This window comes from Gastrolobium bilobum, unplaced genomic scaffold (assembly GCF_033153095.1).
Source record: "Gastrolobium bilobum isolate Gb01-03AN ecotype WA unplaced genomic scaffold, APGP_CSIRO_Gbil_v1 utg13820, whole genome shotgun sequence".
In the NCBI taxonomy this organism is placed as follows: Eukaryota; Viridiplantae; Streptophyta; class Magnoliopsida; order Fabales; family Fabaceae; genus Gastrolobium; species Gastrolobium bilobum.
Genome location: NW_026897426.1, coordinates 142,222 through 162,168, shown reverse-complemented (window position 1 = coordinate 162,168; position 19,947 = coordinate 142,222). Strand labels below are relative to the sequence as shown.

At 34.4% G+C, this 19,947-nt stretch overlaps 2 protein-coding genes across 2 annotated transcripts; both read left to right on the top strand.

The window, feature by feature from the left end:
- Positions 1–1,266: 1,266 nt before the first annotated feature.
- On the top strand, positions 1,267–1,716 carry LOC133306829 (uncharacterized). The gene has a single exon (XM_061507210.1). It carries the CDS (start codon positions 1,267–1,269, stop codon positions 1,714–1,716), a length of 450 nt encoding a protein of 149 aa, XP_061363194.1.
- A 6,447-nt stretch (positions 1,717–8,163) lies between these two features.
- Positions 8,164–9,732, top strand: LOC133306827 (F-box/kelch-repeat protein At3g23880-like). The gene is made up of 4 exons (XM_061507209.1): positions 8,164–8,976; positions 9,068–9,275; positions 9,453–9,598; positions 9,691–9,732. Exons 1-4 carry the CDS (start codon positions 8,164–8,166, stop codon positions 9,730–9,732), a joined length of 1,209 nt encoding a protein of 402 aa, XP_061363193.1.
- Positions 9,733–19,947: the final 10,215 nt, after the last annotated feature.

Sequence of the window (19,947 nt, the reverse complement as noted above, 5' to 3'; positions counted from 1 at the left end):
TTATTTTCCGTTGAAAAGTTTGACAGAATTGTTTTTGTCGAAAGTTTCTACGGAATTTAGATTCTATCCAGAATTTTGACATATAGATCTGACTAGATGAAATGGAAGCAGTGTATAAATTGTAACTTTAAGTAGTTAGGATGTAACATATATGTACTATTTTGATGTAACGTAGTTTAGGAAGTAGACTTTGATGTAAAATATTTAGAATGTAAAATATATGTACTTGACCAGGAATCATGTATCAGGTAACTAAGTAAAGTGTGTTGTATCAATGAATATTAAAAAGTTTACACTACTCTATATTTTATTTATTTATTATTTATACATAATGTGATATTCCTTAGAATAATTAAAATAGGGGATGTTACATTTTATGGTATCAGAGCAGCGGTTCAGGTAAATAAAAGACATAAACTATTCTAGTTGCTTGGTTTTTTTTTTTGTCATAGATCATGCATATTTTGAGTTATTTTAATGAGCCTGATCAACTCACTATCATAAAACAATATATGTAGATCTATGGCAGATACAAGACAAACATCTTCAACTTCTGAACCAGAAGTTAACCCAGTAACTGATGCATTTACTCGGGTGGTCGAAGCTCTTAGAGAACAGACTTTAACTAATCAGCAAATTATTCAGGAGTTGAGGGAGGACCGTGCAACCAGAAATTACACCCATAATTTTGAAAGTGAAAGTGGACCTAGAACTGTAAATACTCAGGGAGGACCTAATACTGATTATAAAGGACTTAATGAATTTCGTAAGCATAAGCCTTCCACTTTTCGTGGAGATTATAATCCTGAGGCAGCTATGGAAAGGGTCAAAGAACTTGAGAAAATATTCCTAGTAATGGATTGTCCTAATACTCATTGTGTAAACTTTGCCACATACTTGTTGATTGGAGAAGCAGAGCATTGGTGGACAAATACCAAAAGATATTTCCAAAGGCAAGGAACAAAGATTACTTGGACAATCTTTAAAGATGCCTTTTTGGAAAAATACTTTCCTCAAAGTGTAAGAAGCAGAAAAGAAATAGAATTCCTTGAACTGAAACAAGGAAACATGACTGTTGGAGAATATGTGACAAAATTTGAGGAATTATCCAGATATTCTAATTACATACAAAATCAACCTAATGAGGAATGACTGACAACTAAATTTGAATCTGGATTAAAACCTGAACTAAAAAGTATGATAGTAGGACATCAAATTAGGAACTTTGCATCATTAATAAACAGGTGCAGAGATATTGAAGCAAGCATGAAGGAGGCCGAGGAAGCAAGGGAGAAAGATAGAACTTCAAATCGGAGAAAGAATGATGATGACAACAAAGGAAGATTTCCACGAGCACAAAACTCAGGAAATAATTTTGCTAGCGATGGAGGGAGAAAAAATGCGGGTCGGATGAATTCTCAAATTCAGGTATGTCCGAGATGTAAGAAGAATCATGCTGGAGAATGCTTAGCAGGAAAAGGAGTATGCTTTAAATGTGGAAAGCCTGGACATATGTTGAAGCAATGCCCGCAGAATCGAAGTCATAATTCATCTAACCAACCTACAGCAAGAGGAAGAGTTTTCACTCTTAATGGTCAGGAAGCAGCTCAATCTTCAGATTTGGTTCAAGGTACGGGCCTAATACAAGATTCTCTTATGACTATATTGTTCGATTCTGGAGCTACTCATTCTTTCATCTCTCTATCTTCTGTTTAAAAGTTAAAATTACCAATTTTTATTTTACCTTCTCATCTTGAAATCCTTCTTCCTACTGGAGACAGAATAACCACATCTCAAATTTGTAGAAATTGTCCTCTTCAAATTGAAGGAAGATTGTTCGAAATAGATTTAGTTTGTTTGCCTATGACTGACATAGATGTTATTCTTGGTATGAATTGGTTATCTGCCAATTGTGTGGTTATTGATTGTCAGAATAAAAAGATAATTTTCACAAAAGAGTCAGAGTTCCTCAATGAGTCTTTATTTTCGTCAACTTCTCAACTTAGGAAAAGTCCAGTAGAGGGAGCACAAGGATATGTTCTCTTTAATATTTCAGAAGAAAAGGTTAAACCTGATACAACTAATATTCCTGTTGTCTCTGAATACTTAGAGGTTTTTCCGGACGATATTCCAGGTTTACCCCCAAACAGAGAAATTGAATTCTCTATTGATTTGATACTTGGAGTAAGGCCAATTTCTATTGCACCCTATAGGATGTCACCCATAGAGCTAGTTGAATTAAAGAAACAAATAGAAGAACTTTTATCAAAGCAGTTCATTAGGCCAAGTGTGTCACCTTGGGGAGCACCAGTACTTTTTGTCAAGAAAAAGGATGGAAGTATGAGATTGTGTTTGGATTACAGACAATTAAATAAAGTCACTATTAAAAATAAATATCCTTTGCCTAGGATAGATGATATTTTAGATCAGTTGAGAGGAGCCACAATATTTTCTAAAATATATTTGAGGTCGGGATACAACCAGATTAGAATTAAGACTGAAGATATTCCAAAGACAACCTTTAGAACTAGGTATGGACACTATGAGTATCTAGTAATGTCTTTTGGGTTGACAAATGCTCTAGCTGTATTTATGGATTACATGAATAGGATTTTTAGGCCTTATTTGGATCAGTTTGTAGTGGTGTTTATAGATGATATTTTAATATACTCCAGAAATGAAGAGGAACATAAGGAGCATTTAAGGATAGTTTTACAAATTTTAAAAGATAAGCAATTATATGCCAAACTTTCAAAATGTGAATTCTGGATGGAAGAAGTTAAATTCTTAGGGCATGTGATATCAAAGGAAGGAGTATCAGTTGATCCTAGTAAAATTGAGGCCGTAATGCACTGGGAGAGACCCAAGACTATCACTGAAATCAGGAGTTTCATAGGATTGACAGGATATTAGAGAAGATTTATTAAAGGATTTTCACAATTTGTATTACCTTTAACTAGGTTAACTAGGAAAGGAATTCCTTTTGTATTGACACAAGAGTGTGAGAATTGTTTCCAGGACTTGAAAAATAAGTTGACTTCTGCACCAATTTTAATAATCCTTGATCCATTAGGAAAATTCGAGGTTTACAGTGATGCATCTAGAAAGGGATTAGGATGTGTTTTAATGCAAGAAAGAAAAGTTGTAGCTTATGCATCAAGACAGTTGAGACCTTATGAGGAAAATTATCCCATTCATGATTTAGAATTGGCTGCAGTAGATTTTGCACTTAAAATTTGGAGACACTATTTGTATGGGGTCAAATTTGAGGTTTTTAGTGATCATAAAAGACTTAAATATTTATTTGACTAAAAAGAGTTAAATATGAGGCAAAGGAGATGGATGAAATTTATGAAAGATTATGATTTTGAACTTAAATACCATCCAAGAAAAGCAAATGTGGTGGCTGATGCTTTAAGCAGAAAATCTTTACACATGTCACATTTAATGATCAAAGAAATAGAGTTATTAGAAAAATTTAGGGACATGAGATTATCTGTAATTGTATTGCCTCAAAGTTTGGGTATTAGTGAAATAAGAGTAGATAATGAGCTAATAGAGAAAATTAGAAAAGCTCAGCAGGAGGACCCCAGTTTAGAAAAATTTCTGAAGCAAAAAGGATTTATCAGAGAAGAAAATGGTTTGGTAAAATTTCAAGGAAGAATTGTTGTACCTAGGAATGAATGAGTTTTGTCTTTAATCACTAAGAAAAAGAATATCTAAAAACGGACAGGGATTTTCCGCAGTTAGTGAATTGCCATTCTGCTACTGCTATGTTGGCATCTCATTAGACTTGTATTTTTCAGTCAAATTTAATCTCATTGAGAAATACATACCTGAAGCTTCAGTTATGGCTGCCTCAATTATAGACCATGGAAGATTATGTACACCGAATTGGAAGGACAGGGCGTGCGGGATCAACCGGCCTATCTAATTCCTTTTACAATGATCGTGACATGGTACTTGCCATCCTCCTTTTCTTTAAAAAAAATAATGAAAAATTTGAACTTGGCTTTTTTCTCTTGACTTTGATATTAATTGATTCTGCTCTTTAGTTCCTTGTGGAAAATATAAGGAAAGCAATAGCTGATGCTGAATCTGGGAACAGTCCGGCGTTTTCAACTGGCAAGGTACTATATTTGTCCTGCTACAATGAGTTAGGACTCTTGTGGTCCAGTTGGAATTTGATTTTGTTGATTATGACATCATTGAGTTAGAAACATCTGACTCTTCTTATTTAGTGAGTAATATATTTTTTCCTTACTGTTGTTCATTTTTTAATTGTTGCATTTTTTTTACGAGCTCTTTGTTGCCCCTTTTTGTTTTGTAGACGTCATTGGTTTAATCTCAGGAATTGGGAAATTTTGTGATCGTGTGATTTCTGGTAGGAAGACGAAAATGGTTGTGTTGGAGCTTGACAACCTGAGGTATTTTAAATGTCAGAGTTAAAGAAAATAATTTGGTTGCCACTCTGTTATCTTATATGTTTCTTGTATGACATTGTTCCTCCTGCAACTCATATGTAGGGGTGACAAGCTGGAGTGCACTTTGTGGGAGCATTATGTGGATGAGGTGCAGTCTTTTTTGGCAAACAGTGAGACTCCTCATAACGTCATGGTAGATCACCTCCATGGCAAGAAGCTTAAACAGATCCTCAATATTGCTCTACAAATGGCGTTGGCAATGGAGTACTTTCACTTCTCAACGATAGTTCTAAGAGACATAATTTCATTAAAAAAGAGTCTTTGATTTATTTTTTTTGGTGGGGGCAGCCTTGATGCCACCAGATCCTTTTTTTGAAAATTAAATATATGTTTTTCATTCGATTTTCTCGTTATTTTTGGTCGTAGTCACAGAGGAAGAGAGAAAGGGGAGGAGAGAGAGGATGTGGGAGGAAGTGAGGAAAAAGAAAGGGAAAAAAGAATTTATTTTATATCGTAAATATTCAACCGTTAGATGAGATTATAATCGAACGATATTGAAAGGGGTAGGCAAATGTAGGTAAAATAAGAGTAGGTAGAATAACATATCCTATTTAATATATAACAAACAAATTAAACGTTCATTTTTTTTATATAAGAGTATAAATAACACAATTTCATATGTCGTAAATGAAAACTAGAAACTATTATTTGGAGGATGAGCACATTCTTCTATCCATGTTTCCCACTACTTTCTATATGGAAAATTATCTTAAACTTATTAATAATTGTAAAGAACGTTAAGATACACCACCCCAAAAGCTAGCTCAAAGGGTGAGAGTGCTCAAGGCCTTATAAACACCACATTAGTTGCACATACAACCAATGTGTGACTATATATCTCAACACGCCCCCTCACACGAGAGCCCATTGAGCTTGAAGAGTGGAAGATGCAACAGGCCCAGCCTACCTGTGCTAAGAAAGTCCACAAGAGAAAGTGGGGGGCGGCGATGCTCTGATACCATGTAAAGAACCTTGGGATACACCACCCCAAAAGCTAGCTCAAAGGGTGGGAGTGTCCAAGGCCTTATAAACTCCACATTAGTTGCACATACAACCAATGTGGGACTATATATCTCAACAATAATATTAATTATTATGTCTATTGGGTGGAAAGATATTTAATATTGAAAATTTAAATTTTTAAATTTGAATTTTGAACTTGAAAAGTGAAAAAAGAGTTCAGCATTTAATATTTCTGTAATGGGAAAAAGATGTCTATATAAGAAATTTGAATTTAATATAAAATCATAGATTAAATAAAAAATATTTAAAATTATAAAATATATGTGTAGTTGATAAAAAAATTTAAATTTAAATTTTAAATAAAAAATAAGAAATGACGAATTTATACTTTAAACGAATATTTATTAAAATTTTAACTAAAAAAAGTAATACAAAAAGAGAAAAAAAATTCATACAAATATTTTTCAAAAAAATAATTAACATAAACATTTAGAATATACATGTATAACCAATTTAAAAGAACATTTAAAAATGATTACAAAAAAAACATATAACAATCATAAATTAATACAAAAGAATTTAAATTTTAAATTTAAATAAAATATAAAACGTCTTCTATCATTCTGTAAAAAAAAATTATAAAAATTTATTAACTATAAAAATAAAAAATTTTAATTTAGTATAAGAAAGAAATTAAACATTCATTTTTTTATTGCAAGAGTATAATTAACACAATTTTTTATGTCGCTTTCTCCTTCACTTTCAACTTTGTGTTCACAGTTCAAAATATTTAAAACCTTTTCTTCTTTGGTATAAAAGAATAAAAAGAAAAATATTAAATAAAATTGAATTTGTAATTAAATTCAATTGAGAAAATATGTTAACAATTGTTGGTGGCTAACAACTCATTTTAATTTTTAATTTTTAATTTGAATTTGAATTTGAATTTGAATTTTAAATGGTGGAAAAATATTTGAACAATTGTTGGTGGCAGATACCTCATTTACTATCTCATTACTTTCTTTTTTGTAGACATAAAATATCATATATTATAATAATTAAACTTCAACTATATATAATAATAAATTTTAATTTTAATTTAATGTTTAACATTTATTCAACATTTAATGTTTCTGAAGTGCAAAGATATATATATATATATATATATATATATATATATAAATAAATTTAAATTTAATATAAAATTATAGATCAAATGAAAAAATATTTAAAATCATAAAAATATATGCATAATTGTTAAAAAATAAGAAATGACATATTTATACTATAAAAGATAATAAATAAATAAATTAACTTAAAAAATTAATACCAAAAGAGGAAAAAATTCGTAATATCGACACAAAATCCTTGCAAAAAAATAATTATTTCTTATTATTTTGAAAATCCAACTGTAATACATGAAAGTTGATCTCTAAGATAAAATATAAAAATCTAGAGGTAACTATCAGAGCCTTTTTTGGACTATTTGACCATTTTGCCCTTTATTAATTAATTAATAATCATTTTGCCTCTTATCCAAAACTATCTACCAATCTGCCCTTATTTAATCGATTAACTTGAAGATTTAATCGATTAAATGGTTAAAACTGAAAAAAATGATTGACTTGAAGATTTAATCGATTAATCTTCAACTTAATCGATTAAATCTCCCTCTTACTTGATTTAATCGATTAAAACATATTTAATCGATTAAATATCCCAAATGAGCGTGAAAGCATTGATTGAATGAGACAAATACGGTATTGGAGGTTATTTGAATTTAATGTAATAGGAGTTAATTGCAATTTGTATTTAATAGGAGCTGATTGCGTCCTATTTAATACAAAACACAATCAGCTTCTATTAAATATAAAACGGAATCAGCTTCTATTAAATACAAAACGCAATCAGCTCCTATTAAATACAAATCACAATCAACTCCTATCACATATTCATCATAAAAGTACTTAGCAGTATTTTTATGATGAATATTATGATAATTTTTTGAAAAAATTATGGCTTGTTTTTTTTAAATTTTTTTAAAAGTTAAAGTTATTTTACATTTGGTGAAATACATAAAAAGTACTTTTAAATAAAAAATTTATTTTAATGTTACAATTAATAAGCACTTTTTTTTATATAAAATTACTAAAAATAGTATGTGATAGTGGGGTGGATTTGAAATGTAAGAGAGTAGACGCCTTATCAGAATATTGATAATTATATGAGTTAAACGATTTATTTAAAGTTGCTATATAAACACGTAAAATGATTCAAAAGAATATTATTTTTAAAAAATATTAATTTTTTTGAAAAAAAAAAAAAAACTCATCCAATTGCTCGCCTAAAAATAAAAAGAATGTAATTTGAGAAAGAAAAAGGAAAAAAAATAGGGTGATTGAACGAGTGGGTTATAAAAGGGAAATCATCCAAAATCTTCGGACAATATTTGTCCCGGAAACTTCCTCATAGTATTCGGAACCTTCCTCTTTTCTTTGTCTTTTCTTTCTTTCTTTTTTTGTTGTCTTTTGTATATCAATGGATTCTTCCTATGAAGCAAACACTCTGTAAAAAAGCTGAACATACGAAAGGGAAAAGTTGAGATCAAGAAAGTGGAGGAAAAAAAGCAAGCGCTGCGTGACCTTTTCCAACCGCAATCAACTCTTATTAATTGCGAAGCAATGAACCGATTGAAATATTTTCAAAAAAAAAAAAAATGTGTGAGTTTCTTCCACAAGAGGTAGTGGAGGAAATCCTCCATCGTTTACCAGTCAAAAGCATTGGTAAATGCATGTCAGTGTGCAAATCATGGAATATTATGATAAAAAGTCATTCCTTTATATTCTCACACCTCTCTAGACCCTCCCTTCCTCTCTTCCATGTCTCTGATTTGTCCCTCTCAGATCTTGATCTTTGTACGGTGCATTATTCTCTTTACTCCCCAAAAAGAATTAGAGTATTCTTATCTGTTGCTCCTAATAGTAACGAACATGTTTCGTTCATAGGCTCCTCCAACGGCCTCGTTTGTCTGTCTGTGTCCTACATTTACTATAATATCAGCCTATGGAACCCTGTCACACGTAAACACCTCCAACTCCCAAACCCACCTAATCCACCATATTATTATGATAGTTTAACGTTCTCTTACGGATTTGGATTTGATTCCAAGAACAATGATTTTAAGGTTGTGCGACTCTATTATCCCGAAGGAAGATTCAGTTATCCTCCTAAGGTTGAGTTATATTCCCTCAATGAAGGTGCATGGAGGGACATTAATGCCTCACACATCAAATTAACTGTCAAAAAACTTCATCAACACTCATTTCTTAATGGGAACGTGCATTGGCTTGCCACGCGCGGGACTGATCCTTTTCCGCGGCGTAATGATTGCATATTGATGTTCGATATGGTGGAGGAGAAGTTCAACACTATGGAGCTTCCGGAGCAGCTGAATAATACTATGAATGCTATGCCTTATGGAATTTGTTACAACATTACTGTGATTGATGGTTGTTTTCTCTCTTATACAGTACTCATTTCCTTTATCTGATAGCAATGTCATTAACATATGGATGAGGACTCATGACTCTTGGAGTAAGATTCACACTTTTTGCTTAAAGGAAAAGTTTTGCACGCTATGGGGAGTGAGCACAAGGAGTGAGATTTTAGTGTTCCCATCAAAAACATATGATGGACTGCGTTCCTTTGATCTCAAGAGCCAAGAGATTAGGGATATTGGGATCAAACTTAAAATAACAGATGTATGTTCTAGTGATTTCAAGCCAAGCATGGTTTTACTAGACAAAGATAGCTATGATGGTCATTCGGGTACTTTTACTAATGTTTTATGTGTCGTAGTTTTATATTTATTTGGGGGAACTGATATTAATGTTTTGTTCTTTATATATGGAAAAAACCAATTCAACCTAAAAGTTTAAGCTTTTGGGTGATGGCCTTTTTAATTGTTTATATTAGACTGTAACAATATATATATAACCCTTGTAGTGAGGGTCCGAGATAATGAATCGTCTGCAAGGTGCAAGTGTTGGGGGCCAAACAGCAAGTTGAAAGATGTTCAACATGTCAGCGGCAGAGGGACTTTGCAGAGAGCTTGGTTTTACTTGACAAAGAAAGCAATGTCGCTGTGTCATGTACTCTACCAATCTTTTGTGTATTTTTCTTATAGTTTTATATTTATTTGCTGGACTAATATTAATGATTTGTTGTTTAATTTGCTTTGTAGTGTGAGGCCAAGAGGATGAATCGCCTTGAAGGTGGAAGTTGAAAGATGATGGACATGAACCCATGCTGAAATCCAGTACTATGTTTTACTCTTGGATTCTCACAAGGATAGTTTCTCAAGACTTTTAAGCATAAACATTGAATATGAATTTACTCCTAGTTTTTGGAGCTGTATTGTTGCTAGTTTGATTTTATCTTTTAATCTCTACTTCTTTTTCTTTTTCTTTTTTTATTTCTCTTTGACATTTGATGCTTTTCTTATTTCACACCAAGGTAATTGGATCAGTAAAAGACTTTTGGGTTTTGATATGTTGAACATTTGCTAAATGATAAGGTGAAACATGTAACAATTGCTATAGTTACTCTAAACTTGTGCGGGATGCTACATGTTCTTTTTCGGTTATACTCTCAACAAAGATGGCAAATGTTGGTGTTGATGGGTCAGAATTCCAATTGCTAGGGTATAGATCACTCATAGGAGCAGATGAATTTCCCTCATAGTCTTCCTCTACTCTTTGCTGTTTCTAGACCAGCAAAAGATTTTCTAAGGTAGTAGTGATCTTTATGGTTTTGTTTGAAAAGTTTGATCCCAAGGTTTGGTTTGTGATGGTTTTTGTTAGAATATTAGATATGATATGATTAGATATGATTAGATTCTGTCTTATCCGTAAATAGTCTGACTGTATTCTGACTGTATTAGGATTAGGTTTGGGTCTTACACTTAAGCTCATTAGGGTCTCTATATATTGTAACTCCCTGACACAGATCAATACACAACGTATTCTTTTACATTTAACTTGGTACCAGAACTCTTTCGTTTTAGGAACCCTCGCTTCCGCTCAGAAACCTTGTTTTTTTGCTTTAAAAACCTAAGCCCACTGCTTAGGAGTCCTCTTTCTTGCCGTGCGTCCTTCCGGCAAGCCTTCTGGGGCTGTAAACAGCCTCTGAGTGATTTTTTCCAAACGCGTCAGCACCTCCGACGGCCACCGGAACCACCGCCCGCCGTCAGAATCACTGTTCAGGTAACCAGAGACTTTTTCCGGCAACTTTTCCGACCAAACTTCACGCGATCAGGACCCTCTCTTCCCGGCGACCAGGTCTGTGGTGGTCCGGTCAGCAACGCATCTCCCACGCGCCGTCACGCGCCACCTGTCTTCACTGCGCGTGGGCTTCACGCGCCACCTTCTGCCGGCGCGTGAGCACTATTCCGGCGGCTTTTTCCGGCCGGTCTTGGACAGAGAAACTCGCCTTCTCCTCCCCTTTCTGGATCTGTGATTGTTTCTCCGTGGGTCTGACCTTAGACGCGTGGTTCTTCTTGATTGGATATCGTTTGCCTTCGTTTACGGCTTTTATATTTTATCTTTAAATGGCAGCAGCATCTCCTGATCTCTCGGAGGTTAACTCTCCTTCTATTGTTGCAAATATAGCTCAGTCAGACAATGCATCATTTGGTTCAGGTTCGAACTATGCTGCACTCCAAACCCCTCTCAGGAAGGCTTCTCCTCAGTCTCAGCCTTATACTGGTAATCCCGTTGCTTGTGTTTCTCATTCTACATCACTTGGCACTTGGATATTTGACTCCGGTGCTACCGATCATCTCTGTGGTAATAAGGAACTCTTTACATCTCTTACTTATTCTGATCATTTACCGTCTTTTACCCTTGCGGATGGAACCAAAGCCCCAGTTCGTGGGATTGGACAAGCTCGTCCGACCTCTACCTTGGCCCTGACATATGTCTATTACATTCCTGGCATCTCTTATAACTTAATTTCTATTAGTAAGTTGATCCACTCCCTCACTTGCACCATTACTTTCTCTAACCATTCTGTTTCTGTGCAGGATCCGGGTACGGGGAAAATGATTGGAGTGGTCGTGAGTCACGGGGGCTTTATTATCTGGATGTGCCTCGTCCTTCAGTAGCATGCTCTCTCACAGAATCTCCACAACTTATCCACATTCGCCTTGGTCATCCAAGTCTTTCAAAGTTGCAGAAAATGGTTCCTCTTTTGTCCGGTCTTCAGTCTTTAGACTGTGTGTCATGTCAACAAGGGAAGCATACACGCTCCTCTTTTGCCAGTCGAGTCAATAAACGAGCTGATGCCCCTTTCTCTCTTGTTCATTCAGATATCTGGGGTCCAAGTCGTACCTCGTCTGTCTTAGGTTTTCGGTATTTCGTTACCTTTATTGATGATTTTTCCCGTTGCACTTGGACCTATTTAATGAAAAATCGTTCTGAGTTATTTTTCATTTATAAAAAGTTTTCTACTGAGATCCATACTCAATTTGGTGTTTCTATTCGTATTCTACGTAGTGATAATGCTAAGGAATATGTTTCTATTGATTTTTCTAATTTCTTGGCCACACAAGGTACTTTACATCAAACTACTTGTCCTCATACTCCACAACAAAATGGGGTGGCTGAACGAAAAAACAGACATCTCCTTGAAACTGCCCGTACCCTTCTTATTCATATGCAGGTTCCCCTTCACTTCTGGGCAGATGTTGTACTCATCTCTTGTTTTCTCATCAATCGCATGCCTTCATCTGTGCTCCACAATGACATTCCTCATAATCTATTGCTTCCAGATGTTCCTCTTTATCCTCTAACTCTGCATGTCTTTGGTTATACTTGTTTTGTTCATGATCTCACTCCTGGTAAGGATAAGTTAACATCCAAAGCCTTTCAGTGTATCTTTCTTGGTTATTCTCGTCTTCATAAGGGTTATCGTTGTTATTCTCCCGACCTTAAGCGTTACTTAGTTTCCGCTGATGTCACTTTTCTTGATCAACAACCCTTTAATTCTATCCCATGTCAGATGTCACAGGTTGATCATGTACTTCCGGTCCCTTTTCTTGACTTGTCTTTGCCAGCTGCAGGTGCTTCTATTCCAGATGAGCAACCTATTGCTTCTATACCTGAGGACCGTCCACTTCTCACTTATCAGCGTCGCAAAACTATGCCTCCTGTCGACTCGACTCTGGCTGACTCATCGCCCACTGCTGTTGCTTCTTCCCCTCCGGATCCTTCATCAGAGACTCTTCCCATTGCTCAAAGAAAAGGTACACGTACTACTCGTAACCCTTATCCTCTTTATACCTTTTTGAGTTATGACCGTCTTTCTTCACCTCATTTCACCTTTGTTTCTAGTCTTTCTTCTATTTCTATTCCTAAGACCGCAGGTGAAGCACTTTCCCATCCAGGGTGGCGCCAAGCAATGCTTGATGAGATGACTGCACTTCATTCCAATGGCACTTGGGACCTTTTTTCTGCTCCTCCAGAGAAGTCTATAGTTGGTTGTCGCTGGGTATTTACTGTGAAAGTTGGACCTGATGGCCATATTGATCGTCTCAAGGCACGTTTAGTTGCCAAGGGTTTTACTCAAATCTTTGGCCTTGATTATAGCGATACATTTTCTCTGGTCTCTAAGATGGCGTCAGTCCGCCTCTTTCTTGCCCTTGCTGCTGTTCGTCACTGGCCACTCCTTCAACTTGACATCAAAAATGCCTTTCGACATGGTGATTTACAAGAAGAAGTTTACATGGAGCAACCACCTGGTTTTGTTGCTCAGGGGGAGTCTGGAAAGGTGTGTCGTCTTCGGAAATCCTTATATGGTCTCAAGCAGTCTCCTCGAGCATGGTTCAGTCGCTTCAGTTCTGTTGTTCAGGCGTTTGGCTTAATCCGCAGTAAAGTTGACCATTCTGTGTTTTATAGGATTACATCTCCTGATAAGTGTATCTATTTGTTAGTCTATGTTGACGACATCATTCTCACCGGAAGTGATCAAGACGGAATTCGTCAGTTAAAACAGCATTTGTTTAGTACATTTCAAACAAAGGACCTTGGGAAGCTGCGTTACTTCTTGGGAATTGAGGTGGCGCAATCCAGACAGGACATTTCTATCTGTCAAAGGAAATATGCCTTGGATATCCTAGAAGAAACTGGTATGTTGGGGAGTAAACCAGTTGATACACCTATGGATCCTAATGTCAAGTTATTACCCGGACAGGGGGAGCCGTTATCTGATCCTGGACGTTATCGGAGGCTAATTGGGAAGCTCAACTATCTTACTGTGACTAGGCCAGATATTTCTTTCGCTGTTAGTACGGCTAGTCAGTTTCTTGATTCCCCTTGTGATTCACATTGGGATGCTGTTGTGAGGATCCTCCGATACATCAAAGGAGCACCAGGAAAAGGTTTGTTGCATTCAGATCAGGGAAATACAGAAATTTGTGGATATTCAGATGCTGATTGGGCAGGATCACCCTCGGACAGGCGCTCTACTTCTGGCTATTGTGTCTTCTTTGGAGGAAACTTAATTTCGTGGAAGAGCAAGAAACAACCTGTTGTTGCTCGATCTAGTACAGAAGCTGAGTATCGTGCAATGACAAATGCTACCTGTGAGTTAGTCTGGTTAAAGCAGTTGATTCAGGAGCTTCATCTTTGTGAACAGAAACAACCCATGACACTCATCTGTGATAATCAAGCTGCGCTACATATATCCTCTAATCCTGTCTTTCATGAGAGGACCAAACATATAGAGATTGATTGTCACTTCATTCGAGAAAAGATTCAGTCAGGAGAAATCAAGACTGCTTTCGTAAACTCCTCTGATCAACTAGCGGATGTTTTCACTAAAGCTCTTAGAGGTCCTCGGGTTGAATACATTTGTAACAAGCTTGGTGCTCATAATATATACGCACCAGCTTGAGGGGGAGTGTTAGAATATTAGATATGATATGATTAGATATGATTGGATTCTGTCTTATCCGTAAATAGTCTGACTGTATTCTGACTGTATTAGGATTATGTTTGGGCCTTACACTTAAGCCCATTAGGGTCTCTATATATTGTAACTCCCTGACACAGATCAATACACAACGTATTCTTTTACATTTAACTGTTTTGTTTATCATCATCATGTGATGGCTATCCTCAAAGACAAATTGCAAAAAATGCATGACACAAAAAAATATAGGAAAAACTAGCATAAATGTGACTTGTGAGGCAAAACATGAAGCGGAATTCCTTAATAGCATTCAGCAAAACTCGATGTCTAATTTTGATCTAATCCTTGTATTTTGCAATGAAAAAGTCTCATTTTGATCAACTGAGCAATCAAAGAGATTTTATGGGACTAATTATTCTCAATAACATTTGAAACAATCTACTTTTTTATGTTCCAATTCTAGTCAGTCATTTAATTTTATTTTAACAGTACTTTAAATTTGGTTTCATAGTCTTTCATACATATTTGAACTTCTAAACTCCCCCAAACTATTTAAGCCACTTATTAGTTATTACTATCTGTGGTTTTGTGTTGTATTTTAACTGTGGTTAGCAATGTTGTGATATGGTTTTTCAGATTCAATCCTCTTATTCTATCGGGAAATTCAACGTTGACTTAAATTGGAATCCCCATCTTTGATGACACGTTCTGTCAAGTTTCAACATGGTTATAATCAATTAATAACCAGCATATCTTTTGTTATCAGAAACAGGGCTATTGCCTTTGCAATTGTTGTAATTGGAAATACAAACTATGAAAATCAAGTAAAATATGAAAATCTAAAAAACAAATTTTTTTTTTTTGGGGGAGAGACATCGATGAGTTTAGGTTATCAGAAAGGGAAAGGATATTGTGACAACTAGGGGTGAAACTGGGTCGGGTCGGCCTACAGGGGCCTACGGCTCGGCCTACATCAGACTAGATCTGACCTAGTATATTTTGTATAATAGACCGGGCTCGGGACTTAAAAAAGCCTGTTTAATAAAAAGACCGTAGGCCCACTTTCAAAAGGCCAGGCCTATAAGCCTACAGGCCGGCCTATATTGTACTATTTATTTTAAATAAAATAAAATAAAATAGAGTAAGTATGCCTTGAAAAAAAAAAGATATAAATTTAATCAATTGCAATTATTTATAACTTAATCATATTCGATTATATTTTAATAGAAATCTTACTCTATTTCTTATGTAGGAGGAACCAACATCTCAACATGTTAGATTGTGTATATGAATATATTAAAAGATTTTTGGCAGAGGTTATACTTACTACAAGCATCATGATGTGTTTGTTGGATTCGTGTAGTTATTTTAATTTACATAGTATGCATTTGTTTGTTGGATCTGATGAAATATATGTTATTTAATTTGAGCATTTTGCTTTTGAAAATGACTTAAATGCATATTGTATTAGTTTTGTTATGATTCATGATTCTGTTTGGACGTTGAAATTATGATTTTTGGTGTAGCAACAGAATTTGAGTACTTTGTAAAGTTGATTCATGGTTCTGCTTGGAAGTTAAAAATTAATAGGCTAATGGGTCAAGCCAGGCCATTTGTTTTTTTTTCATAAACGGGCCAAACCAAGCTAACAGTTAGACTCATACTAGGCTTGGGCCGGGCCAAATTAAAATTTTTTGACGTAGGCTTGGGCTTTTCGGGGCAAAGCTCGGCCCAACCCAGCCCACTTTCACCCCTAGTGACAACCAAGTTGAGTTACTACCAAGTGACTACCAATTAATCTCACCGTTAGAACGATTATGTTGATCCAACGGTTATATTTATTTCCATCTTTGTATGGTTATGATTTCTCATATTTAAAAGGAAAGCATTAAATATGGGAAATCATGACCATCAAAGATGGAAATAAATATAACCGTTGGATCAACATAATCGTTCTAACGGTGAGATTAATTGGTAGTCACTTGGTAGTAACACAACTTGGTTGTCACAATATCCTTCCCCTATCAGAAAACTATCACATAGTTTAAAACCTTAACTAAAGAAAAAGCGAGAGTTGAAGGGGTCACAAGTGTGTACACAAATGTGAACAATGGAACAAAGATTACATATTAGGTAATGCAACTTAACCGTAAGCAAGCCTCCTTGTGTGTGTGTATATATATATATATATATATACATCACTATCCATAAGAAGAGAAAGAGAACAGCGAGAAGAGAGAAAAATAAAAAAGAGAGAGAGAAAGAGAGAAATCAAAAGAAAAAGAAAGAAGGAAAGCGACGAGACAGAAGGCAATATTGGGTGATGAAAACATTCTCTCATTTTTTTTAGGAAGATTTATTTACAAGCTTGTGTCGTTTTGCCAAACTCTTCTCTCTATTTATTCTTTTGTTCAAGTTTATTTCATTACCATAGTTGATTTTGTTCAGTGATTTCATTTCTTACAATACCTTTAGCTTCTTATAAATTTTATTTCTTTTCACCTACTGATTATATAGTGGAGTAATTAATTGGTACCAAATAATTATGAAGAGAATGTGTAAATTTAACTGATGAAGACTGCTATGAACTGAACCACAGAGTTTGGGTTCAGACGATTATAGGGTAATGGACTCCTTATCGTGGTTTGAGCTCCTCCACAATAAATCTTTCATATGCAGAGAACCACAAAGTTGGAAAATTATATAGCTTCAGTTAAATATTACACAATGTATTCTTTATTATATTATTTCATTTTATTAAATTATCTGAGAAAATGGTATTTTCCGTTATTAAGGATGGAAATGGTTATAGTTAGAAAACTTCAATATTACTGAAAATTTTCTCACGTGTGTTTGTTTTGTGCTAACCTTTCCAGAAAATCATAATGTCTAGTCTAAGCTTAGCAGGTGAAGGATGGAGTATCAATGTTTACTCTTATGAGGACCGCATTAAATTTTATATTGTAGTAGGAAATCAAGGAGCTGCTTTCATATTCTATGCTGATAGTGTGGAGACCTACACCTATAGACTAGATTAGGATAAGACTTTTATATTGTATAATTATGTGATGCCAGTATGTAAAATATAAACTGAAGTGATGTAATATTTAGTAGACTGTAGGACCTATGTAAAATAACTTCCTTTTGTACATGACGTAACATTATCTATAAAGTAATGTTGGTAGATGTTTATGTAATTTTCTTTACTGTTATTATCATCAATATGTATTAATTAATAACATTAACTCATTTCCATCTTATTTCTCACCGATTATGCGAGAACGTGAATATAAATGTAAATAAAAGAAATCATGTAATATTCCTCATAAACGTTTGAAGCAAGGGATGTTACATTTTATGGTATCAGAGCAGCGGTTCAGGTGAATAAAGTACCTAAACTATTATAGTTGTTGGATATTTTGTCACAGATTATGCATATTTTGAATTATTTTATTGAGCCAGATCAACTCACTATCATAAAACAATATATGTAGATCTATGGCAGATACAAGGCAGATATCTTCTTCAACTTCTGGACCAGAAGTTTACCCAGTAACTGATGCATCTAACCGTGTAGCAAAAGCTCTTAGAGAACAAGCTTTAACTAATCAGCAAATTATTCAAGAATTGAGGGAGGAACATGCTACTAGAAATCATACCCATAATAATGAAAGTGAAAGTGGACCCAGAATTGTCAATACTCTTGAAGGACCTAATTCTGACTACAAAGGACTTACAGAATTTCGTAAGCATAAACCTTCCACTTTTCATGGAGACTATAACCCTGAGGCAGCAATGGAATGCATAAAAGAATATGAAAAAATATTCCTGGTAATGATCTGTCCTAATACTCATCGTGTAAACTTTTCCATATACTTATTGATTAGAGAAGCGGAGCATTGGTGGACAAATACCAAAAGATATTTTCAAAGCCAAGGAACAGAGATTACTTGGACAATCTTTAAAGATGCATTTTTGAAAAAAATACTTTCCTCAAAGTATAAGAAACAGAAAAGAAATAGAATTCCTTGGACTAAAACAAGGAAACGTGACTGTTGGAGAATATGTGGCAAAATTTGAAGAATTATCCAGATATTCTAATTATATACAGAATCAACCTAATAAGGAATGACTGACAACTAAATTTGAATCTGGGTTAAAACATGAACTAAAAAGCATGATAATAAGACATCAAATCAGGAATTTTTCATCTTTAATAAATATGTGCAGAGACATTGAAGCAAGTATGAAGGAGGCTGAAGATGCACGAGAGAAGGAGTGATGACAATAACAAAGGGAGGTTTGATTGGTCTGCCTCTGCTCTCCACATGGCATCTGTATGCATAATTTTCCTTTGTCGCGTGGATTCTAATATTAGTTTTCAATCAAATTAATAGAGGTATATAAATGATAAATAATATACAGTGACTAAAAAAATTGTGTTACAATAAAAAGTTTGTCTATCTTAAAGTTAAAACATCTTACTTTTTAAATTCAGTTCATTTCGTATAAAGTGGGAAAAATTATTAATATGAAATTTATTTACTAAGAATATCACGTGGGAGATAAATTTAAAAATGGAAATATTCATTATAGTATAAAACATTTATTTGCAATTATACCAACAAATTGATATTTTTTAAATTATTAAGTAGGAACTGAAATAACATAACAATATATAAATGACCATTGAAGTTCAAAACTAAATGACCAGGTACTAGGTCTAGAAGGATATACAGTATGGTTTCATTTCTGAGGGTAAGTTTAGAGTAACTTATAATTGGAGCAAAAAATTGAAGAATGAATTTTATATGAAAAACCCAATTCCGAAATATTCACACCCCAAATTTGCTGAACAATCAGTTAGAATAACTGTGGTTAAACTTAAAGTTTAGCCTTCAAGTTATAAACCAGTAACACTCAAACACCCTTTCAATATCATGCGATGTCCAATAATTGAGATAATTGTTGCAAACTCAATCTCCATATCATGTACACGGGTTAAAATATTAGTGCTGCAAATTATAACCGAAGGAAAGCATACATACAAAAGTTCATTAATTAAGAGAGTAATCCCAGTTCTAAATATAAAGTCAAAATTTATTCATGGGATCAAATTCATCATTGATTCAGCCGGTTACTGAAAGTACATACTACTTTCATTCAAACTCTAGCTAACACATGTATTTATGACCTCGATCACTTTTCTTTATTACATGTCAACATAACTTTGGTGTTTGGTGTTTGATTTAGATTGGTGGGATATATAGAAAAATGGGTGCATATGTAGTATTGTAGAAATTTCTCTAATTACATGAAAGTCTTAGAAATATTGAAAATGGGCCCAAGTAAACAAAAGAGGAATGCGCAATAGCAAAGGTGTGAGCCTTTGCACGATGCTCCAAGAACAATGGATACACTCAAGTTCAAATCAAATAACAGGACGCGATGAGATAAGTGCACTACATTGTCACACCAAAGCATTGTTTGATAGATCAACTTAATGCTTACCTCAAATAAAGACATCAAA

What these genes read in the sequence shown, in the direction of transcription:
- LOC133306829 (XM_061507210.1), top strand. Translation starts at nt 1,267, where the DNA reads ATGAAGGAGGCCGAGGAAGCAAGGGAGAAAGATAGAACTTCAAATCGG.
- LOC133306827 (XM_061507209.1), top strand. Translation starts at nt 8,164, where the DNA reads ATGTGTGAGTTTCTTCCACAAGAGGTAGTGGAGGAAATCCTCCATCGT. An exon ending in GTTGTTTTCTCTCTTATACA is followed by an intron (nt 8,977 to 9,067) that starts GTACTCATTTCC and finishes TTTTGCTTAAAG; the next exon opens with GAAAAGTTTTGCACGCTATG. An exon ending in TAGCTATGATGGTCATTCGG is followed by an intron (nt 9,276 to 9,452) that starts GTACTTTTACTA and finishes TAACCCTTGTAG; the next exon opens with TGAGGGTCCGAGATAATGAA.